The sequence below is a fragment of the Taurulus bubalis genome (genome assembly GCF_910589615.1).
Source record: "Taurulus bubalis genome assembly, chromosome: 19".
Classification (NCBI taxonomy): Eukaryota; Metazoa; Chordata; class Actinopteri; order Perciformes; family Cottidae; genus Taurulus; species Taurulus bubalis.
In genome coordinates, this window is record NC_136607.1 from 2,404,690 (window position 1) to 2,430,119 (window position 25,430).

Consider the following 25,430-nt stretch of genomic DNA (forward strand, 5'->3'; position numbering starts at 1 on the left):
GTGTCCTTTCAAAAAGGTCTTCCATCTTCAAAGGAAGTTAGGTTTAGGCGAAACAACCACCTAGGAAGCAAACGTGGTTGATGTTAATTTGACTCACCAGCGACTCTCGCCACTACAGAGTGACTGACGACTCACATGGAAAGCTACTCACGGGACTAGCTCAATGCAATGCATACAGTCGCTAGAGCGGGCCTCCATACATCTCTCTCCGATGCCAAGGGGAAATGACCAAGCAAGTATTTGGACTTGAAACAATTAAAATCATCACTGCTTTACCAACCACATAGTGGTCAGTCTAGCACTGGACCATTGAGAAAACTTGGGGATGCAGGGAATACCTGTTATGAGAGTGTTCTCTTGGGGTATGTGGTGGGGCTGAATGGGAAGAGCAGTAGATAGTAAGTCATACCTTCTGACAAGAAAGGCTACTCAACCATAGATGAAGGCAGTTTGCTGCCCTGAACAGCACGGATGGGGTGTGATGAGATGCCAAGTACATGCAAATTTTAGTGCACTACTCCACAGGAGTATGCTTAAGACTTTAGACCCATTTAGAGGGCTTCTCTTGAGCTCACAGAAATATAATTACAGGTATAATGCCTAGCTTATCATCAGATTGTTATCCCTGCATATAAGGGAACCATGGAATTCTCCACCAATTCTTGGAGAAAACATGACACGGGTGAAACACCAGCAATGACATGTGGGATTGATTACAGCTGTTTTCACATACGTTTTGAGTCTGAGACTTTCTTAAGCACAGCTTGTTCACATCGGTGCCCAGTGAATCCAGACAAGCACCTGGTTGGTGGGTAGAAAGGAAAGAGATAAACAGTACTGACATTTTACATACAAGACATGAGAACACATGCACAAACACAAAGACATCCAGTGTACATTCACAAAACATGGTTGGATCCACGATATTACCTTTTTGCCAAACAACGTTTTTTAATGTCCAATTATAATGTTTTTCAAATGAATGCCTTTTCAATATGTGTGTTTAAAGTAAGTATTAAGGTGACTAGTATAGCTTCCTGATTTTTTTTTGCACCCTTTGTTGGGCCGGAAAGGGTTTGCCATTTGGGAATCCTTTTTCCCTTCCAGAAAAATTTCCATCATGGAAAATGAACAATGGGCTAAGGTAAGGCAACTAACGCACTTGTGGCTACATTGATTAAAATGGCAAAGTTCAATTGTAAGTCAAAAACTCCTGGCGACTGCTGGAGTCAGATATGCTACACAGATGTGCTCCACACTGATCCACCACCTGGCCACCATACCCTTACTGTACTTTCCACCTCGCTAAAGGGACACTACTTCCCACATTGACACTGAATTATGGTATTAGAGCTAAATCATGAGGTGCAGTATTGTCTAATATAAATGTAATTCCTTGCTGACCGAGATAGCCACACTATTTGTTTTACTCAATGTCATTTTATAAATCTCAGTCAAGTAAATGCTTATTCTATCATTCAAGATTACGTTTGTTGGATTTTCAACACAATGCCATTCCATTCCCACTTTTGCTGTGACTTCCTCATTATCCAGTGAGGCTTTTCAAACGGTTAGTGGAGGTTTGCTGACAACCCTACACATTCAAGAATTGGAGTGAGAGTTCTGTAATGTTCTCTGATACATATTTAAAAGATAGAATAGGGAAAGATCAGTCTCAGTATTACAGAAGGATTAACAAATATATTTTGTGATTCGTATATAAATACAAATGTTTCTAATGCACACAAAACTAGTTAAATAAATAAATACATGTAAACAAAATCCCCATATGAAAAAATAAAATCACAAATATATTTCTGATGCGCACACACAAATAGTTTTAAATAAATGTAAATGAAATTCACAACTACATGTATTTGAAAATGTCATCAAAAACATATTTGGATGTTGTTACATTTATATACTAATCTGTTGAACCTGCATTTTTCAACTACCGTAAAAGTTGGGTTACAAGCCACTACTACCTTCAGTCAGTGTACCTGTTAGCTCCCCGCTGCTCCCCGCTGTAGCCAGCTAGCACTCGTGCTAGCGCTCCGATAACTCCCCGATAACCACCGAAGGTAGCGGGACCAGCCCCGGCTAGACACCCGACTCGGGCGTAGGGGACGCGGGCAGTAGCAGCAGCAGCGGGGAGCTACGCTGCTCCTAGCTAGCGCTGCTGCTAGCTAGCTACAGCGGAGACACCCAGCGGAGGTAGAAGCGGCTTGTAACCCGACTTTTACGGTACTTGTCATGTTCATGTCTTCACTGCATTTATGTGTGTTTTATTTTTAGACTCCCCTGACATTGCGCGATTCATAAATGCACTTTTTTAAACTGTAGCCAGTGAAATGTCTCAAATGTCATTTTCATATAAGCGAGGGGTATATTTTATGTCATACAACATAAACAACCAAACATGGGCAGATAAGTCTGTACAGATTTCCAAAACAAAGGGAGAGAGAAACTGGATTGAAGGTTACTTCCAGAATGTTGAAGGAAAGACCATCATCTGGCAAACAAAACAATTTTAAAATCTTTTTTTAATGAACAAATTGCAGATGTACAATTTTAGAAACTGACAATATGAAACAGCAAAATATATACAATCAAACTAATATGCCAGGGGGACAACCGTAGAAGATAAGTAAAACAAAAACATATGTAAATAAAATATAAAAACGTGAATAAATAATCAAAATAAAATACAAAGTGGACATGGAAGGCACAAATTCTGTTTGTATAATTTCATACACAGATCACAGCCAATGCATGGTGATACAGTTTTCATGGCCTTTTTGTTGGTATTTGGCTTGTAAACTTGTAACTTTATACATTCAGAATTTGGCTAGAATAATTAATATGTGAATACCTTGGTTATTTTTCTTACCCTTTTTCTTACAGGGTGGCGAGAAACTCATTTTTCCACAAGGTGTGGCCACAGTATTGACCAAAGAAGCATCAGCTTGACATGAAAATCCCTGACACAAAGTCACAGACCCATTAGGAATAGATCCCATTACCAAAGCAAATTCCCAAAGGAAAGTTGAAATGTAAAGTGAAATCATCATAATCAGATTATTCACAATGTTTCTGTCAAACCATTGTTTGGGGAAATACTTGTTTTTACATTAAATATCACCAATATTTCAAATATAATATTGAAATTGTGCTTGTATATCAATTTCAAAAACCTTTTTGTGGATATGTAAATTGATAACTACAGATTTTCTTAATAAGGTGTATATGATTTTTTGACAAACAATTAAACAGCAATTTGTTCTTTGGCAGTTTTGTTACCAAGAATAGAGAGGAAGTAATTTAAACAACCTAGAGACAATTTCATCTTTCGATAAGAGGACACGTTCCTTCAAGGACGGAGCTCTTTGTAAAAGAAGATTACATTCATTTTTTTTGTTTTTTTGTTATTGGACTAAAAGTTACTTTTATTTTATCTTCCAGAAAATCAAAAAAAGCACTCCTCATAGCATTGGCACTCAAAACTATCCAGATTTGTCAAACCACTATTATGAACTAGAAATAGTCTGTGAGGAACATCTTTCCCATATTTGACTGAGTCAACTTCTTTTTCGTCACATAGTCAACTGGCAAACAAACGCATAGCTTCACTAACGTTAGCCAATGTTCACTCACACTAGAGAGAAGTAAGATTTCTGGCAGGCGACTGACATTGCAGTGGCAAACCCACAAAAGAGCATCTAGTTGGCAATAGATAATTCTTTTGAAAATTCACAAATCGATGCATTTGTGAATCGAGCAACACCAGGGAGTCTAAAAAAGAAACCACGCCGATGCAGTGAAGTTCACACATCACCAGCAGTTTGTAAATACAGGTTCACCGGTTTGTACAAATGAAGCAACTTCCCAAAATGTTTCAGAAATATATTTGTGAATCCTATGTGGATTTTGTTTATTTTATTTATAATGATAATTATTTTTGTGTGCATTCACATATTTTTGTGGAGAGTTATTTATACATGATGTGTGTATTCATTAATACTGAGACTGATCATACACCCTAGGACAGAGTCGGATCTCCTTAGGAGAAGGAACAGTGTGTGCTATGGTCCTCCTTTATCACAGAGCATTCTTACACTGGGAATCCTGACCCAGAGACCATCTCTATGTTTTGTTCAGCATACTCATTTAGGCTGAAAGATTGCAGTGGCAGACACTTGCAATACCCATGCCCATATTTGGTATTACCTTTTTATATTAGTTTAATTTAGAACATTTCCTCAAAGACTTTTGTTCCAGCGCACAGTGCAGGTTGGTGCTGTAACAAAAATAACGCTTTGCTTTGAGGACAACTGAGGAGTTAAGAAAGACAATCCTCTTGAGAATGCCCACCGACACATAGGTCTGATGAGAGCCATGCAAACAGATGCTTGTGTCATCATAGAGGTGGGCTGTCAACCCTACAATGGCACCCATTCCCTGTGTAGGATTGCAGTCTATGGTAATGGAGAATAATATCGCCACAACCTCATTAATCATGGTCATTGATACATATATGTACTTGTTCAGTATACTTGCCAACTTTCAGACATCATGGCCTGAATGATGCTGATTAAGCAGAGGTCACTTACTCTCCAAGAATCGCCACCTGAATGTGGTGGAGGGGTTTGCCTGTCCTGTGACCTTGGGGCAATATCTCCTGGTAGGGTCTCCCTAGTCAAAATGGTCCCAGGGGAGGAGCCAGACTAAAAGCAGACCCCATATAATACGTCAAACAAAGGAGCTGCTGCACCTGGCATAGAAAAGTTAAACTTTGGCAACCTTCTGACCTGGGAGGGGAGCTCACCAACGAGCTCAGCAGCAAGGCCTTGAACCATGTCGGGCATAGCCCAAAAAGACAACATGGAGCCACGTCCTGTGGGCCCAACACTTCTTGGGTTGGGTGTATTGGGTGGCAGGCAACAGTGGAGCGGCATGCAGCGTGTGTCCCCACATCTAGGGACGTGGATAGTCACCTCTCTGGTGGGAAAGGAGCTGGTGCTGGTGTGGGAGGTGGAGGTGTAGATATAGTTGGGCTCACCTCTATGCATAGCACTGATTCTGGAACCAAACTCCTGTTAAGGGGCTGGAGTTGCATTTTGCCAGGTTGAAAGTTCTGGGATTGGTGTGGGGATACTTGTGAGCCACCAGCTGAGCGCCACTCCCCAGGGAATGAAACTCCTCCTTCATGTGACTGCAAGTCACTGAGAGACAGTCTCTGACTGTTTATGCTTATGCACCAAAAGCAGCTCTTAGTACCTGGTACTAAGAGCTGCTTAGACCTGCTGGAGTTTTTGGTTGTGGTGATCAGCAGAGTGCTAATTATATCCTGGGTGCAGGATAACACATGTAGACTGTACTAGGGTGAAAGTGAAACTAACTAGCAGGCATCACTGGCGTCTCCTTTATGTTGCGTAACCACACATTAATGCAGGGCTCTCAAGTTTTTAAGACAGGTAAGCGTGACATCTATCTCTATCTCTCTCCCCCTGGACGGAGGCGCGGCCGGGGCGGGGGAGTGCGGCCGGGATTACATTTCACCCAGATACAACAGATACGTTTTTCTGATTGGCTATTCGTGTCGCCCATCTCTTTTTATTGATTGGCAGGGGATTCGGGGGAGACGTGCTTGATTCCTCCATGGTGAGGGCAGCGCGACCAGGTCATGTTTGCGCACTGCGGCACATTAAATAGCCTAGAGTTTTTTTTCAGCGTGAGAAATACGATGTGTGGCGGGAGGGCGGGACTTAAGACCGAAATGCGTGACAGTCACGCTCAATGCGTGACACTTGAGAGCCCTGTTAATGGCAATGAAAAGTACAATATTGAAATAACATTATACTACATTATAGTTCTACAACATTTATCCGATCGCTTACTTTACTTTACATAATTAGATTATTTAAACAACATATTATCAACTAATAAATTATGAATATTTAGAGAGTAAACTACCCAGCAGAATACAAAGTAATAATAAAGTGTTCCAACTTTGCCAGCTGTAAAATTAAAGTGATGAACACATGCGTGAATAAAATACATTAACAATATATTATTCTGCATGAGTACTGTTTTTCTCCACTGACTTTTAGCTAAGGGTGTTTCACCACCATAATGTAAAGTAATGTTATGCAAAGTGAGGTTTGCAAAATAAGATTCAACAGGACCTAGCCTACTTCATATTATAGATTATATGAAATAGGTATACCTCTGAGCATATATTTACTTCTCTACAAAAAGATTCTTCTTCCTCTTTTTTCATGTTTAAGGTTTTTTGGGAGGGTTTTTCTTTTTTTCCAAAGATGTTAAATGCTTGGATTGTAAAACCCTCTGAGGCAAATTGGGGATTTTAGACTATACAAATAAATTGAATTAAATCAAATTGAAAACCTTACCTTACCTTACCTTTTATTGCCTGTTGCCATTGACTACTTTCTGACTCCTCACTCACTCTTAACCAGCCCTCAGCCAGTAGGGGCCCTAGTGATGACACAGCTAAGTGCATTACTTCCAACCACTACTGGAGAAAAACAGTTTACTCACTTTGTTGTTTGTCTAACTAATTAACAGTCCACACTGCTGAGTACATCACCACCACTCAGTCGCTGCTACATGTAGAGACAGCTTAATGGGTTTTACGTTTTTAATTTTGGCAAAATTGTCTCAAAGGATGGTTTTGAACCGAACTGCAAACATTGCTGCTTGTTTTTGAATTTGGGAGTTTGTGATAATGAAGTGTAGTCTAAAAAGCCTTAGAGCCCATTGGTGTCTGATGCAAAGATAACCAATTGTGGGTTGTTGCATTCCATCACACAACACAGCTGGTGGAGATCTGTACCTTTTCAAGTTAGTGTCTATTTTAGCTTATGATTCTACCAATATATCTTTGGACTGTTTGAATAATGTCTGGGTGCTAGCCACTGATTAAAGTATTATCTGATGACAAATAATCACAAAATCCCTGATAACAGAAGTTATAGACCTATAAAGAATGTGTCTGTTTCATACATGGAATAAAGATTTCATTATGTTTGCATCACTCAGCATGTAGTGGATATCATAAATCACAGTAACTGTTTTATAACATATTCAGTGAGATGAAAACTTGAATCAAAGTCAGTTTTTGATCCTACTGTCATACCTGCAAAGAAACTTTGTGGTGCCTGGCACGATTTCAAGGGTGAAGCACTCCCCTCCATTAACACAGTAGTTCCTCTGCTTGTCACTGCAGCGCGTCACATGACTGGAGGTCTTGGCTGTAGTGGTGGTTCTGGTGGCAGCTGCAGAAGATACCCGCAATTAGAGCAGCAAGAAAACGAGACTCAGTATGACTCCAAAATTAAAATATCAAAATACCCATAGAAACATTGCAAATATAAACACACACAAAAATGCAGTTGGGAGTAGACTAATTTCCATTTATTTGAACAAAGTAATGGCTGAGAATGTTACATTTATTCAACATTCACCCCTGTAGGCAATTAAGAGTTTCCATTTCACCTAACATGCAGTATACTTGGTAATGAGACTGAGATCTGTCATGTTGGTGATATCAGCAACATCTTGCACTCGTGATGAGGTGAGGCAACAGAGTTTTATTTACTTTGCCTGTATTTAACCTATTTCCTGTTAAACCATTATCATAGATCAAGGGCAATATTGCATACATCAACGAGTTGGGTCCAAGTGGCAACCTCCGATTCTGACGAGTGAAGCTAATGCAGAAGTTTCTTAAAACTTGCATTCTTTCTACTAGCCAGCAGGGGCTGACTGCTCTGGTTGCAGACATTAGTCAGAGAAATCACCCTAGTTCTTACTTGATTTATTACCTCAGTAAACATGATACATATGAGTTTATGGTCTTCTTCTCTAGTTTCCAGTCTTCTTCAGTACAGCATGATGTTAATGTAGTATATTCTGGTCCATTTAGAGTCAAATAGACCATAAAGTGAAGTATGCTTTAGGGTGGGCTGTGATTGACGACAGAACATAAACCAATTGGTAACATCCCAATGACTCTATGTCCACTTCTTATACACATTCTATGCTTGTGCCCCTCTTTTCATTCAGGATTGAAATGCACTCACTTTCATGAACTCAGATACACCATGTGATTAGTGAAGATCTATTCCTCAAAGAAAAAGGGAAGCGAGCCTCAAGGAGGGAACTGGGTACAGTGGGTATGATATTGCCTCGATATAGGGGTACATAAGAATATTTAAATTCATGCTGGAGCTTCAATAAATCATTCACAGATGCGAATTGAGTTTTGTGTGTAAGCTTTATATTAAGAGGAAATTGATTTCATTAATTCGTCTTTGATCATTTTTGACACTTTGGAAATTGCTGTACATCCGCTAACCATTGTGTGGAGAGTCTTAAAACAGGTAATTCTCTGAATAGCTGGTTCTATTTCATTCTTCCTGACCATCAGATGGCAGTGCTTTAGGTCCCCATATCTCCATTTTGCATTTGTGCAGGTATTAGACCAACAAAGTCCCCTGTGACCATGCGATGACGTAGGGGGCAAGACCCAGTACAAAACCCTCACTTCATCACACAATCAAACCGATTGTATTCTTCTATCTCCTCACAATTGAGGAAACTGATAGAAGGTTAATTTGCTTGTAGCTTTGTAACTTGAGGGTTCATGTGTTTATTTCACACACAGTAGAATGCATTGGTGCATTTTTGCCACACAAACCCAGTGTTTGTTTTTTGTAGCAAGCTGTTTTGTTTTTCAAACTTAATTATGTTTTTTCTTCTGGACAGAGAGGTGATTTTGCCGTTATAGTTTGGGCTGAACTACTGCTGGACAAGTGAGCTGCCGGGCTGGACTAGCCCGGCAGCTCTTGGGATTGACCCACTTCATGACATGTGACATGTGTCATGTGTCTGTAACTCCTGTATGGCTCCCCTCCACACAGAGGATGGCCATGAACAGTGACCTGCCTGTCTGACAAATGAACATAAAGGCAGGTATATCCTACAACCATAGACCCTAGTCAAGGGTTGTAGGATACGCCTACAAGGGTAAATTTTTCTAGTATTACGACCACTCAAAGAGCTTTCACACTACATGTCACCATTCACCCATTCACACTCACCAGGTCCAGGTGTGATGACAGGGGATATCATGCAAGGTGCCATCAGTGACCTGTCTTTCGGGATTATCTACTCATTCATAATCCATTCATACTTGAAGGAGTAAAGGACGACTCTGCTAGAAGTGGCAATACTGGGCTGTTGCCTACTAGTGTGGCTGCAGACCCAACAATATCAAAGAGGCTCAGGGCAGTCGCATCTAATCCACCAAAAAAAGTAGGGAAGGTTGACGCTTTGGTCCTCAAGGTTGGCAGTCTTTCATTAATTTGCTCAGATTATAGAGTTCCTGGTCCATCTCCAGCCTGATAATAAGGGACCAGATCCCTGTGGCCACAGCCCTCTGCCTCCTGGGCATGGCACTTGACTCACAGTCAATGAGCGCCTCCGTTTCCCAAAGGGTCAGGGTTGTGAAATGACCTTTTTTCCTGGCTGCCGGGCATGCTGACAGCTGAGTCCATGGTCGTCCGACTGAGTCTTCTTTCTTTACATCCCCTTCAAATTTGGGTCAACAGGCTTCACTTGAATTCTAATTGGCACCGGGGAAGGAACTTCAGGGTGTTCATCTTTTGATGCCAGACATTGAAGCCTTGGAGGAGAAAACCCCCTTGGTATATAAAGATTGTGGAGACAGACGCCTCATTATTGGGCTGGAGTACAATCTGGCAACACAGGACTATCAAAGGCCAATAGAGCGTACAGCAGAGAGAACATATAAATATACTCAAGCTCAGAGCAATATATCTGGCACTCTGTTCGCATCCGGACAGACAACACCTCAATAGTATATCATATCAATGATCAGGGCGGTAGCATGTACAAGTCTGCAGGGGTCACAAGAGGTTCTCCTAAATGGACCATGAAAGTATATGTAGCTGCCATTTCAGACAGTGTGGTCACAATATCTGGTTATTTATCAAAGGACGCACAGAGGCTTAGACCATCAAATGTCAATGTAGTGCCATTATGGGACTTGAATTGGTATAGTGTCTGCTCCAATTTGAACTGTGAGGACAAAGAGAATAGAGATGGTTGTCTGCTAAAACAACATTTCTGCTTGCTATCACATCAGCAAAGCAAGTGGGTGAACTCCACACCTGATCAGTGAGCCAGATGTGCATGTGTTGATACATGAATGATTCAGGGGTTACTCTCCTCCCAAATCCATCCTTCCTGCCAAAGAAAGTACCTCCCCCACATGTAAATCAATCCATCACAGGAGCGGGATATGTTGTATTGCTGGGAACTCTTTGTATTATGGAGCTGGGCTAACAAAGTTGACGCGCTCCAGCAACTGTAGGGGCTACTTGAGGCTGTTAAATCACTTTTGACCATATTAAGACCTTATCAAGGATGCTTAGGTTGGTGCTAATAGGCAGGCTGAGGAGGACTGCAGCCTCATCACTTAGTTCCTGAAAGGTGCTCAGAGACTTTTTTCCCCGCAGCATGGGGTTATCATCCCAATTTGGGACCTAGGTCATGTTCTGGCAGCTCTAAGACTCCAGTCTCTTGAATCGGTGACCATTAAATGGTCGCTTAAGGTTGCGTTCCTCAGAGTAGTGATGTCAGCTAAGATGATGGGGAAACTACAGGGTCTGTCAGTGCATGATGGCTGCTGTCATTTCCTGCCAGACAATGCAGGAGTAATCTAGCATCTGATTCCAGAGTTTCTGCCTGAAAGTGCTCTCAAATTTATACCTTCATCAATCTGTGGAGTTGAAAACCCTGCGCCTTGCCCGGGATGAGGGTGAGGGAGATCAGGAAGGGGCATGAAGGTCTTCATTCAGCGAACAGAGTAATTCAGAAAGACTGTCCAATTGTTTGTCAGCAAGCATACAAAGAGATGGGCACACCAGTGGGAGTGAGGGCACACACTACAAGGGGCATAGCAACCTCCTGGGCCTTGTCACAGGACACCAACCTCTCTGAGATTTGTGCTGTTGCTACCTGGTCACGTCAATCTACATTTGCAAGGATTTATTGCTTGAATGTGGCTGCAAGCATCTCTTTTGGGGAGCATGTGCTGGGTGCCATTGCGCAATAGGCGTCATATTCACCATGCCATGATGCCTGTGGAACCATATTAGTCCAGCCAAGGAGATGTCTTTTACTCTTGTCTGTTAGCCTAGCATAGCGCAGGTCAGCTGAGTGGCTATCCATTCACACCCAACCTCGGCGTCTTGCAGGGTTGGCCATGCTTTAGGCTGTGTCTGCACCAAAGCGTGGGGCAGGGATATGTAGCATTTGAGGTGTCACTAGCCAATAAATGAATGTGTGTGTGTGTATATATAGTGTATATTAGGGTTTTGTTTGAGCACCCTGGTGGTGGGGACGTCTCATTTGAATACCAGTGTCTGGAAGTGTGGGGGGGTACTAAAGAAGCTGCATCCGTCTCCTTGGTCTTCTCCTAAGGTGTCTTACCAAGTCCTATACTTATGGAATATGTAACTGTGTGGAGAGATGCGATACAGAACACTCTATCTCTCCAGGGCAATGCCGCTCGGAGGTCGTTCAAATCAATGTTAATCAGTAAATACATGCACAACTTGGGTTAATAGGCTCAAGCATGGGCCAGATAGTGGTGTGTCTTAAAGAAATATCTGTCATCTGACCCAGTGTGGTCAGTCATGTACATATGGAATATGTATCTGTGATAGTCTCTTCACTCATAGAACCAAGGTTACAATGTAACCCAGCATTGTAACTGCTAAAGCTGCTGAAACCAGAGCCGCTTTTCCCACCCTCATCATGCCTGATGGAGTATAGAGATTCATGTCCATTTCTCTGCTTAGTTTTTGCTTGTGGATGAAAAACATTAAACTAGTGGGCAGTGACACAGGGTTGGAGCTTAGCCACCAGGCCACTTCACTTCATTGCTGTCCAGGCTCTTTGGGCAGAGCTTGGTTGAGGCTATTTGCAGAGCAATCAGTTTACTGCAGCGGATGGTGTTTCTTTCAAGTGTGGTCAAGGACAAACCATGATGCACTGCAGCAGCAGAAAAATCTCTCTTCATGTTTAACTGGAATCACAGCCGTCACAGTGGAAGTGAAAAAAGGATTCAGACCAAACAATTTAAATGTGAATCAAATACTGTAATATATGTAAACATTATGTGAACACAACATAATCCAATTTAAACGAAATAAAATCGGTTAGTTGTGATGTGATTTTAAAACAAAACAAAAAGTTGACATTTTGGCTGTTTAACTAGATTACATTGTTAAATTGTTGGAATTAAATAAATAAAAATGTGTTGACCATCTGTGCTCAGTTGCCAATTCAAAAAAGCTAAACCAATCATTCATTTACATTAATCCCACAGCGGCCCCACAGCAATCTCCTGCTGTGTTTACATTTATTCATTCACATTTCCCAGCATTCTTTCTCTCAGCAGCATGACCTTTTCACAGCGTGAGCTACATTGTTTTCTGTTTCTGTTTGCTGCTTCGCTCCTTTAATTTAGCTCCTTCAGCTATTGTGGATGTGTAATAATAATGTTGATCCTCTCTCATTACTTCCTGCACATGTTTCATGATCATCACATTTTAAGGTGATTACAAGTCTTTATTGTAAATGAACCAATTCATCTCAAACTAGACCCTGGCATTTGTCTCCACTTTTTGTCTGAATGGTTTAAATGTGTGACATTACTTTGATTGAACAATTCATCTTTTTACGAGAATAGAACATTTGAGGTTTTGCTCAACTGAAATGGTGAGATAAAGAGGTGCGTTTGTTGCTATCCTAAGGACAGAGTGGGAACACTTTAGCCCAGATAATCCCAAATCGCAAATATTTTCCTTCAAGCCACTCAATGTTAAGCGGCAATTTAATATAATTGAACTAGTCATATACATTTGTATTAATCGTGTGTGGCATGGATGGAAGTGCCAAATATAGAATGATGGAAACTACCACTAGAGGGAGAGAAGCTCAGCAGTGCCGTTCAGTTCCTGTAGACCAGGGGTCATTTATAGGTCTGCATCTAGACGCCGTTCTATCTGCACCTAAAACCCAATTGAGAACTATAACATTTTGATGGAGGGCTTCTATTTCAACCATTTTCTAGCTTTATTCAGTGGTCCAGGATCAAATATGTGTGTTCTGATAAGCTTCCCGACTCGAGTGAGATTTACACACATGGGAGAGAGAGCGAGTAGTTAAAAGCTAATAGGGTCAGAGAAGTTATTTCACATGCCGTTCTACAAAAAGAGAAAAGTTGACAGCTTAACTCAAGAACGAGCAGTTTAAGCCACAATGTCTCTAGAGAAGAACATTTAATTATGATTAGATTATGTATTATTTATAATTCGTTCAGTCCGATTTCAAATATGACAATAAATATTGTTGAGATAATGTTCACATAATCCATGAGTTATTTTGTTTGTTTTAGTTACCATATTTAATGCCAGCCACTTGCAACTTGCAATTTAATTTGTTTTAACATTTATTTATTTTACTAGGAAAACAATTCCAGCTGGGTAAAGTTGACAGGCATGAGAACAGGCCAGGCAACAACCTCTGTGTTTGAAAAGTGATGCCAATGCTGAAGTCTAAAACTTACTTTTATGTAATAGCCAGCAGGTGGTGTGTCCTCTGGTTGCAAAAAGAAGTGGGATTCTAGATAATTCTATGAGGAAAATGACCCTCTCACTTGAGTAAACATCATAAGCATGAGTGTATAGTCTCAACCACTATTTTCAAGTCTTCTTCAATTCAACATAATATCCATTTTAAAAATGATGCTCTATTTTAGGGTAAAATGCTTTAGGACAGGGCGCTACCACAGTGGTGTCCGGTCTAGAAGTTATCTGTGTTTTTGTCTTAGAACTTAAACCCTTTCACAGTGTGTGAAAGGGTTGCGAACCGCCAACCATTGGGTTAGGTCCCTGCATTGGGTTTAGGCTAATGCCCTGTGCTTAGACCACTTGGCTACGGGGGAAACAATGGAACCAGGCATCTTGCAGTAGGGGTTTTATATAAGTAAATGGACCCTGGCTACTTGAAACTCGGCTTTTAGATGAGTGGATTATCTTTGGCTTTGACTTGAAAGTCGACTCCCCCTCTAAAATGACCAATGCGATTCCAATGGTACTTGGAAAGTTAGCTGTCACATTTTGGTCAAGAGAAAATAGTCTTATCCAGCATTCGACTACTTTCTCCACCCTCTCGTGTCACTTTAGGGTTGCAAAATGCCAAGATAGCGATAGACAAACTCAAGCTGCAAAATCGTAGTCCACAAATGGGCGATGTCAGGGTCACTAAGTGGGTGTCATACACAGACCCTCACAGGCAATGAACAGGTATCAGGAATCAGATAACAGAAACAGGTGGCTACAGCTATTGAAACAAAGACAGCATTGATGAGCAGGGTGACTGTGAGCAGATGTACTGTACAGTTGTGGTGATAAGGCTCAGGTGTGATTTATGTAAGAGTAAGGGACAGGTGTGCTAATCGGGTGACGACTGGGTGGTGGGGGGGGGTCAATGGGAAGGCAGGGAAGTCTGGGGGCCTCTGGTGGCCTGCGGTGGCCAGGTGGTGTATGGCATGGAAATGAAAGCTTCATAGATATGATAGACCGGAGGGGAAATGAGATTGGCTGACGGAAAGATCAAGGAGAACAGGAGACTCAGTGTGTCGCCATGACACAAACACTATTGTGTCAGAGAGTGATCAAGAGCAACTCATCAACGGGCTGATAAGCTTTGCTCCTTGAAAGTTTCAAGTGCGTTTCACCTCTGACCATAGAGCCTCACTGATAGGTTTCATGTTTCTCAACACTTTGTTATGTTGTTCAGTGAAATGCTGTGTTTCCCCTCCAGCATTGTGCTTTTTTGACATAATAATAAAGACAAAAATGGAATATACAAGACAAAAAAAATTAAAATAAAATGATTGGGGGAAGTAGATTCTATAGCCTCTCCGTTCTGACCCTATGACTGCAGTAGCGCAACACTGATCAAACAATTCAAAGAACATTGTTTGAATGGCTCGAATCCTTCATGATTATATTTTATTTCTCAGCCCTCGCTTCTAAGGGGGGGGGAAAGGGTTACGAGTAGAGCATGTGACCTGCTGTCTGGAGCTGCAGATGGACTCCTGCACAGTGCATTAGGATGCCCTAGAGTACTATATTGATGAATTATGAATAGGATAAAAATGCTGAATGCATAGGTTATAAAAAATACTATTTCCGCAAACCAGTTGATCCTATCCAGCAGCTGGCACTGATCAACACACACCCTCACACTACAATGCACATTGCCTCATCTCATACTGACGCTTCCAACTGGAACCTTGACCATGATACATTTCAGTACACAGCTTATTTCTTGGCCACTTGGTGGCAGAAGAAACAAGCTTTAACATTTAACAAATAATTACCAAATTATTCATGGTGAATGGGTTCGTAAACACGTGCCTGCTGGAAATCAGCACAGCTGTGAAATCTGATCAATGACGAAAAAGAGGTTAAAAAAGCTCCAGAGAGCAGAGGGGATCGCAGTATAGGACATTCTCTGTGGGTTAATCACTACGAGTGACACTGCTTATGAACATACTGCAGCTTTAAACCATCCATTAATCAGCAGTAATCATGATTTCTTCTTACACTTTTAAACATCAACTCAAAACCATTTTGAACATCACCCGGGCGTTCACAACTGGAACAGTGTTTTTACAGAGATACGGGTCAGTGCAGCCTCCTTCTGCAGCCTTGTGTCAGAAAGGAAATGATAAATCATTTATAATAATAATAATTTATACATAGGTTCATTCTCATTCAGCAACACACATACTCTTACATCCATGTCAGTGGAGCTTCCACGCACTGGCCTAAATAATGGGGTTAACTGGGGTCTTGTTCAAGAATCCTTTCACACAAGGATAGCGGGGGCCAGGAGTTCACTGTGAGCGACATATTTAATATTTAATGTTATCGTTAATGCCCATGGCCATTACAAATCACAAGCCAACACAGACCCTACACATATTGTACAATTATCAAATGAAATGCCAATTGCATGCCTTCATACTGAAGACGAGATAAAATAATAAAATATAAAATAAAACAGACCGAAATTCAGGTGTCATAGCAGCACCAGTAAACACAATGAAACACAGGAGGTACAGGTATGAGTACAGAACCAAACCAAGATAATAATCATAAAAAATAGAGATAAAGTAAAACACTGAGCTGCTGGACCACGATATCTGCACTGGATCTATAAATGAGTGAATGTGTGAGTGAGTGAACATATCTACAGACTGTCAATGAATATAAATGTAAGTCCATCAAGAAAAAGTCTCACAATAGATAAATGTACATATAAGTATATTTAATATAAATGAATGATAACTGGCATGTAGCGCTTGTCTAGTCTCCATCAAAGTGCTTTAACTCTACCATGCAAGGTGCCGCCTGCTCCTCAGGACTCTGCTCATATAGACCCGCTCACACAGTGGGAGCAGTCTGGGGTTAATGTCTCGCTCAAGGACGCATGGAGGGCGAACGAGAGGAGCCGGGGATCGAACTGACGATACTCTGATTGAAGGACGACCTGCTCACCGCGGAGCCACAGTCAAATATCTGCTTATGTCGGCTTATCTTCTTTTCTTATAATTACTAAAAATACCTAACTTCCAAACCTCGCACAGATACTCTTAACATATAGAGCTATGTTGTATATTAAATAAAATATAGCAAATATAGTTACTAGCTACGATAAGAAAATACAACTTTTAATTATATTTTTTTGGCAAAATATATTATTTTTGTTCTCCTTTTCTATGCACTATCCAGTGGCGGCCGGCCAATAGAGGCCACCAAAAAATAAAATAATAATATTAATTATACAAATTATAACAATATTAATAAATGATACAAATTGTCAATATTACACATCACATGGTCACATGGTCGACAGCCACATGAAAGGCTTCCGTGAAGTACAGAGGTATCGTTAGTGATGTGTGTGTGTGTGTGTGTATGTATATATATATATATATATATATATATATATATATATATATATATATATATATATATATATATAGTTGTTCTTTATATGCCTTTGTTGGTACTGTGACATTGGGGTGTATTTAGGAGTGACGTAGAGACGCCATATACGGCTCTGGTAGTGGTAGTGACCTGTCAATCACCTTGTAGCCCCGCCCCTAAAGCATCACCTGTGTTAAGGTCTATCTTACTCTAAATTACCATAATTTACTAAATGAACATCATGCTATGCTGTATTGAAGAAGACTTGAAACTAGAGATTGAGACATCAACTCATGTTTACAATGTTTACTGAGGGAATACATCAAGAGAGAAGTAGAGTCATTTATATAGACTTCTATACAACCAGAGGAGTCGCCCCCTGGTGGACAGTAGAGAAAGGTTTAAGGCACTTTCGCATTGGCTTCAGTTTTCAGAACCAGAGGTACCAACCCAACAAATGAAATTGAAGAGCAAAGCAATGACCAGAAGAGTGCTGAAGGAAGGACTATAGTGAGACTATAGTTTATTGGGGGAGTTTTTCCTCTATCCTACCTGTGAGGTCCCGGGACAAGGATGTCATGTGTACAGATTGTAAATCCCTCCAAGGCAAACTTGTATTTGTGATGTTGGGCTATACAAAATAAACTGAATTGAATTGAATAGAACAGAAAGAGGACTGAGGCCATCAGAGCTGAAGTGGCCAGAAACAGAACTGAGCCGTCGTTCAAATAAACTGACAATGTGGATGGAAAATAAGTAGACCCTTTTCAGTGGGTCCACTTTTTGCTCTACTTGAAGAAGGGATGTGACCTGTTTATTACATTTAATCTTACCACTATTCGCTAACTGTGTGAAGCTAAAAGTAAACGTTGGAAAAGCTAACTTGGTGTGAAAGGCAGGCTCCAGAGGTATAAGAGCGTGGTAGTTTGAAGCATAAAGCCACTGACCTGTCTGCGTTATTCAACCCACTGCTGTGTGAATGTGTTGGAATTGCTCGCTGCAATCGGGGACATTCTAAAATCCCAAATTGATGCAACAGTATTTAAAAACCAGAAAGTGGTGGCTGACGTCATCTTCAGGGAAATTGCACTTGCCGTTTTTTTAAATTGACGGATTATGTTTCGAAATGTCTTTTTAGTTTTGTGGGTGTCAGCTGGCAAGATTAGCTTTGTCATTGTGTACTGAATATGTTTTTACATGTTGAATGTTCAGTTTGTATTTGACCGGTTTCAGAGCGGTGTTGATTCGAATGTTCGGATCAATTTGGAGGATGTTTGCTGTTTCTAATGTCGCCCACTCATCAGTGAGCGTTATTGGACCGTTAAGCCTAGCTAACGCCGTCTATAGGACATATAATTGATCTTCTTATGTGGCTACAGGTTTGATGGCTGAGTAACACATTTCCAAAAATATTTGCGATCACTAAAGGTGGAGCCCCCCTGTCAACAGAATTTGAATTAAAAGGGAAAACATCTGGAGAAAAAAGTATGCATTGTTACACACTTTATATGATTTACAAATAAGATGTGGCACAAAAAAAAAAAGATTATTTGTGCATAACCCACTAAATTTATATATTTATATGGACAAATTCACACTGTTGAATCCCTTAAACAAAATATGGATTTACGCATTGGATGGTTCTTTTTTGTACATTTGTCAGCGTCGTTCTGTAGACACAAACACACAGAGATATCCTTGGCCTTGGAAAGTGGTGAAGGATTCCAATGCATTGGCTCAGCTGATGAGGTCTCTGTTATCCCTTAGCATGGAGCATCAGAGGAGTCACACCATGGACTCCCATCAGTAAGCCAGCGAGGAACAGATCAGGATGACACTGATAAACGCACAAATCAGGTTTGTCTGTCATTTGTTATAAAGATCTGGAATAGAACTGCTGGAATACATATTGTATTCCTCATGAATTGTGTTTGTAGAAATGTTCTTCATCATTTGGACTGTCCATCCCCTGCACTGCAGTCTAATCTGCTGTTCCTTTGGCCCGGCCAGTATTCCTAACAAATACATTTAAATTGGATGATTCAGCAGCGGACAATTTATGTCTAGTGCAAACATTAAGTGCCAGTTGCGCATCATCATCATCATCATCATCATCATCATCATCGTGCAGAAGGAGTTCACATGTTACCACAACAGTTTATAATTACCACACATGCTTACCTTGCCCTCAAAGGTGAGGTTTTCACAAACAAGAGTGTTGTTTACTCTTTCACCAAAATGAACCTGTGTGCATTTCCTTCCTCATAAAACTTTTGAAAAAGACAAATCTTTAAAGGTTGAAGAAAATATGTTGGTGACATTCCACCCATGTCTATAATGCATTATAAACATATGTATAAAGCTGCTCACAGCACTGTTAGTTATAGTTATCAGCACCCATAAATATTCAGAATGTTGTACAACAATAATCATAACGCATTATAGACTATGTTATAATGACTTATGCGGTCTAGTATCATAATACTTCATAATTCTCTTAGTTCTAAAACATTATAATCTGATGCATTGTAATACATTACAACATGATTATAGCTACTCTTAGTGGTGTAAGTGAAGTAATTAAATTCCTGAGGTATTGGCATATTATAACAATTATTTCAATATGAAAAGAGTATTATGCATACAACTATGGGATTTATATGTCTATGTCTATATCTATGTCAGTAAGTGACCAGCAATTATGAAGTATTATGCTAGTTGACCTAATGAGTCATTAAAAAATGCTGTGTGTAATAATAATAATAATAAATAATGTGTTGTGATTATTGTTGTAAAGTAATATGGATATGTATGACTGCTTATAACTATAATTATACAGCGTTATGCGCAGAGTATGAGGCATTATCAGGATGTCTATAATACATTATAGACACGAATGTCATAGAAACTGTTACCTACTCTGTTATTCATTTTTTCTCTGCCTTTGTTGGTGTATTATCATGATAAGTAAGTGAACTATGTTTTGTATTAAACATTTTAATCTGTCCATATATCTAAGATGTAATGAGTACTTAAATATATTTATAACTTTCCAACTCTAGACAATAAAGTTGTGACGTTTTGGGTTTCTACTCACTACTATTAATTATTCATAAACATATAATTGGTTTCCCAATGATTAAGACATTGGAAGTAAGTTGCATGAGTGAGAGAGCATCAATGGAGTTTGTTTTTTAAACATTTTTCCAAGAGAAGGATCCCCCACCTTAATAGCATCATAAGGTAATCCACTGACCCATCCTCTATCTGTGGAGCTGAGTAAGCAAGCAGTGTACACCTTCACTGAGGCGTTGGTTGGAAACTGACCCCGTCCACTACTTTCATTTAGTTGAGCTAACCCAGAGCAGTGTAGCAGCACACGTTGCCGTGTCTACAGCAGACACGTCAATGTGCCGGGCCGCTGGCAGACAGACAGTATTAGTGGGTTGTTTTTCCCTGCGGCGGACGGATGGAGGGGGCATCAATTAGCCTCCAGCAAGCTCTGACCTTGAAATGGAGCACAGACAGAAAACAGGAAGTCTCCCGGTACCACAGCCTGCAGTTCCAGTTTGTGTCCCTCATCATTTATTGATTTTCACTTTTTCATTCCACTGAAAATGTGCACAGACACATTTTAGGGATCTTTGATATTCGATGCTTCCTACCAGCTAAGAAATTAAAAAGAACACCTTATTTATTGTAGTGAGCCATATCACGTGGTTTCATTTATCGGATCAATGATACTTTAAGAGGAAGGAGCGAATGTTAGGAATTATACATTCAACCTCTGTATGGGTAAAGTAGGTTTGAATAGAGCTGTTATTTCCTGCACGCCTGTCTGTGTAGCACCGTTCCAGAAGCTTAGTCACGGGCCTCCATGCTACACTCTGCAAGTCACAACGTGTCTGCTTTCACAGTCCTGACACTTCCTGGCCCAGTGGAGAGAACACATTCACAAACTCAGGGATAAAACAGACAAAACATTTGAATCCTTTTCATAAACACACTGAGCTCGTCTCAACAATGATGCAAATCACAGTCCAAGGTTATGTAGGACTCCAGCTTGCATATAACATATCCTATATCAGGATATTAGAGACTAGTTTTGAAACAAAGGGACATCCTGTCTGAAAGAGCTTTCACAGTTGAGTGTTGGGTACTTACAGACTGTTGGGATGATGATGTCGTTAAAGGCCTGTCTTGTCTGGGGGTGGGGAGTCTGCTTTGGGACGGTGGGACGTTCCGCGTTGTATTTCAGGGTAACAGAGGCATCAGACTGAGTCACTCGTGGAGACAGAGGCATGTCCGGCCCTTGAGTAGATTTCTCTTCCATTAAAACATCAGGACGTCCTGGAGAAGTGCCGGTGGTCAAGGAGACAAAAGGCTGACCTGAATGAGGCATGGACATAGTTAGTCCCAGTGTGGGGGTAACTGATATTAGAATCGGGTCCTGTCCAATGCGTTTAGGATCTAAGTGTGTTGGTGGTTCGTACTGAAAGATCTTATCCACGAAGACCCATTTGAGGCCAGCTGTGCAGAGGGCTAAGCTAAGCAGACAGGCCAGGATGGGCAGAATGCAGATTTTCTCAGAGTGCAGGCAATTGTTAATCTGTTCCATCTCTATGCACACGCAGCAGGTCCCTGGCAAAGCCACTATTCCCAAAGCTCCCAAATGCTCCCCGTCGCCGCCGCCGCCTCCCTCTGCGCCCTCCTCCACACTCTCCCGGCCAGCTGCTTCTGTCTCCTCTGGTTTCTCCTCTGGGACTTGTCCAGTGTCCACAGTAGACCTTGTGGGGGAGACCGATCCAGGAGGGGGAGCTGGCCCAGAAGACAAGTCCTCCATTCCCTCAGTCATCCTCTCCAACTGCTGGATCTCTGAGTACCTCAGCTATTAACTCAGAGCATCCCACAGTGGCTGTCTGCCACCGGTCTCCTCCAGTATGTTCTCCATCATGAGGCTGCAGAGTCAGAGCTGGGGTTTTCGAGGAAGGTGAAAACGCTCTTTAGAGTGAGTTGGACCGTTTTAACAGTCTGGGTGGGATGCAGACAGCCTCCTGCGCAAGAGGGAAAAGAGCTCCTTGCTCGTGCTCTCTCACAGGAAAGTCTAAAAATAGAACTGTCAAATTGTCTGCAGACGAAAATAAAAAAGATTGCCAGAGAATTTGATTCCTTAAATGTTGGGCATGGTCTAGGAGAGAGCAGCAGTGCAGAAGTAGCACTCACTCACCTGGGCACTTGGGCAGAAGAGGCGGTGTGGGTGTGATGGGCCGGCTGCAGTAGCTGTAGTGCAGAGGACAGGACGACAAGGCACTGCAGTGGCAGGAGGGACATGCGGTCTGTCTGTGGAGCTCCAAGTAGCTGAAAGGCTGAATCATCAGGGAGCGGCAGGTGCCCTTCCTCTCAGCACAGCCACAGAAACAGATGAGTAAGGGGAAAGAGAGAGAAAGAGAATCATAGAGAGGGGGAGGGCTGCAGTAGCAGAGAAGGGCAAAGAAGACGGGATACTCCCCTTTTTCTTCTCTCACCCCTCCTCTCTCAGTCTTTCCTTCCCAAGTGGTGAGCAGGGCAGCCTTTGGCCTCCTCCCTCTCTGCCTCTCTTCCTGTCTGGCGGTGTCCGTGCTCTCTTTGCAGGCTGCTCCCAATCCCAGCACAAAGCATCCAGCTAAGCAAGTTCCTACTTGATCCAATTAGAGCGCATGTCAGCGAATCCCAGAGAGGCAAACTGTTGTAGCCACCCCCCCCAGCACCACTCCCCATTGATCATGCTGATACTAAAGGGTGTGTGTTTTTGTCAAGGGGAAGGAGACATATGATCCACCCCAAGAGGATGCAGCCATTGTGTTCCGCTCTTCTAAAGTATATGCATGCATTAGTGTAATAACATAATAACACAGATGATAAAAAGGACGTAAAAGAATAGAGACACACACACACACACACACACACACACACACACACACACACACACACACACACACACACATATTAGTAACACCTGTGCTTGACCTACTGTGCTGAGTCAAAATGTCTGCTATGAACCATAGTAATCAAGATGGTTGCAAAGCGTGCAAAATCATTTTCAGAGAGGGTGCATTATTGGTAAATTAACTTATTTTTTATTATTTATTATTTTTAGATTCTGAATACCAAGAAATTGCAAAAAAAATAACTAAAATACAAATCAGGCCCAGTCATTTCAGCTGTTAAAACATGAATTATCAAAATATAAACACAAACAAAATACACCAGATCACTCATTCATACTACAACATTTATTGTATCCAATTGTATCAGACATACATAGTAAACTGTGGATATTGATCACAAAACGAACACTTCCTTTAATAGCAAGTGTGACAGAAAGCCCCCAGACCGCCAATAAACTATGAAGTGCCCAACCCCCCACCACGCGGGCTAAGAGGCTAGCAGGACAATCCAAAGTCTCCTTGAGGAGTCAGGGCTTAAACAAGATGAAGACAGTCACAAAGGTCAGGTCACCGCCACGCTGAACACTGACACGGCTGTGACCCTTTCCCATCCGCGGATAGAATTAATACCAGTAATGGTATCTGAGGGAGAGGACTTCCTGTCAGGCCCTGAATTAGGGACCTGCATTGATTATCTTTGCAGCATTTTCATCCTGTATGGAGGCTTAAACAGTGACGGAAGAAATAGATCAGTAAATAAATGAGCATGAGAGATTAAACAGTGAATAAATAAATAGATCGACTCGCTAAATAAATCTATACAAAATAAAGTGTTTATTAATTTGTGTATTTCCACATTTATTTATTCATATGTTTATTGCCATGATCTCCCCTGGCTCTCATTGGCCTTCCCAAATGGTGTCTGCGTTGGAAAAGGGAAAAGAATATTTTTTCTTTTTTTAAAGTCTTCTTTGAAAGTCAGGAAGCTCACAATTCTGGATGCAACCCATATAAATACAATAGGAGTAGAATGAACATTGAGAAAAAATGATATTACACACAATTAATGAACACAAAAGTATTTCATATTTTGCTTTTTGCTTTCTATTGCCCATTGATCTATGCTTTCTGCAACAACAACAAAAGTAGTCATGCTCATATCAATGTCCTGTGTCCTTATGGGACCCTGAGTTTAAGAGAAATAACCACAAGAGCAAACAAAGCACATGTACTAATGTTTATGCTCACGCAGCGAGATATGGTACGCAAAATATGAAAATATGGAGGTGTTTTCAAATAGAAAACAAAGCTAGATTTCCTTATCAAACGTCCTTTTCAAACACTAATGTCACCTCCAAATGTATGATCATCTCTTTGGGTTTTCCAGTGTAAAAATTGAAACTTATTTGATCATAAGTCAAGAGGAGCAGTCGGGTGTGTAGTTCAATACATTGCATGTATTTAGTGCATTCAGCCATGTGGGTACATCCCAAAAAGTGCAAGAATCATGAAAGTCTTCATTAAATATGCTGATCTACTTAAAATGCTACAATTAGAGACAATAAGAGATTGGGAAAGAGTTTTTTAATTTGTAATTGTATAAACCAAGGTGCAGTGTGAACGGATGTGTTTCAGTCTTCAAGGGCAGATGATTAGAGTGTCCGCTGTCCTGAGGTCAGTGGGGAGTTAATGTCATCATTGTGGATGCAGGATAGCAAACAGTCGTGATTTTGTTGAGCAGGAGCTGAGCCCCCCTAGTAGTGAGGGAATACCACATTAGCAGAGCGTAGAGGACGAGGTGGGGTTTCACCATGTACTGGATGTAGGATGAGCCTGAGCCATTCAAAGCAAAGTGTGCGCCGGGAGCCAGTGCAGGGTGTGGATGAGCGCTGTAGTGAGAGAACTGGCTGCATTCTGGATAAGCTTCAGAGATCGGGTGTCACATGTAGCCACACCAGCCAGGAGCAAATTGTAGAAGTCTAGGCACGAGAAGATTAGCGCCTGGACCAGAACCGGCTCAGCCTCCTGGGTGAGGATTTGATGTATCTTCCTAATGTAGCGGAGATTTAATCTGCAGGAATTTGCTGTTATTGTGATGTTGACAGTTGGTCATCCACTGTCACGCCCAGCTTCTTTGCAGTCTGAGTTGGGGAGACCACAGAATTGACAATAGTAGTGGAGAGGTCATGAATAGGATGAGAGAGCAGTTCAGTCTTGATTAGGCTGAGCTTCAGGCAGTGTGCAGACATCTACTAATATATATCAGCAAGACAAGCAGAGATTCACTTCAGACAGAAAAGACAGAATTAGTTGAGTGTCCTCTGCATAGCTGTGGTGGGAAAAGCCATGTGAGTGTGTAACAGAGCCAAGTTGGCGTAGAGAG

General features: G+C 41.3%; 1 protein-coding gene across 1 annotated transcript in view; it reads right to left on the bottom strand.

Annotated features, from left to right (window-relative positions):
* Positions 1-21,975, bottom strand: part of nrg1 (neuregulin 1) — a gene marked incomplete at its 5' end in the record, with an annotated part of 42,666 nt that extends 20,691 nt beyond the window's left edge. Inside the window, 2 exons of the mRNA XM_079235321.1 lie at positions 7,160-7,298; positions 21,285-21,975. Coding sequence (XP_079091447.1) covers positions 7,160-7,298; positions 21,285-21,975 — 830 coding nt within the window. The remainder of the gene's footprint in view (positions 1-7,159; positions 7,299-21,284) is intronic.
* Positions 21,976-25,430: the final 3,455 nt, after the last annotated feature.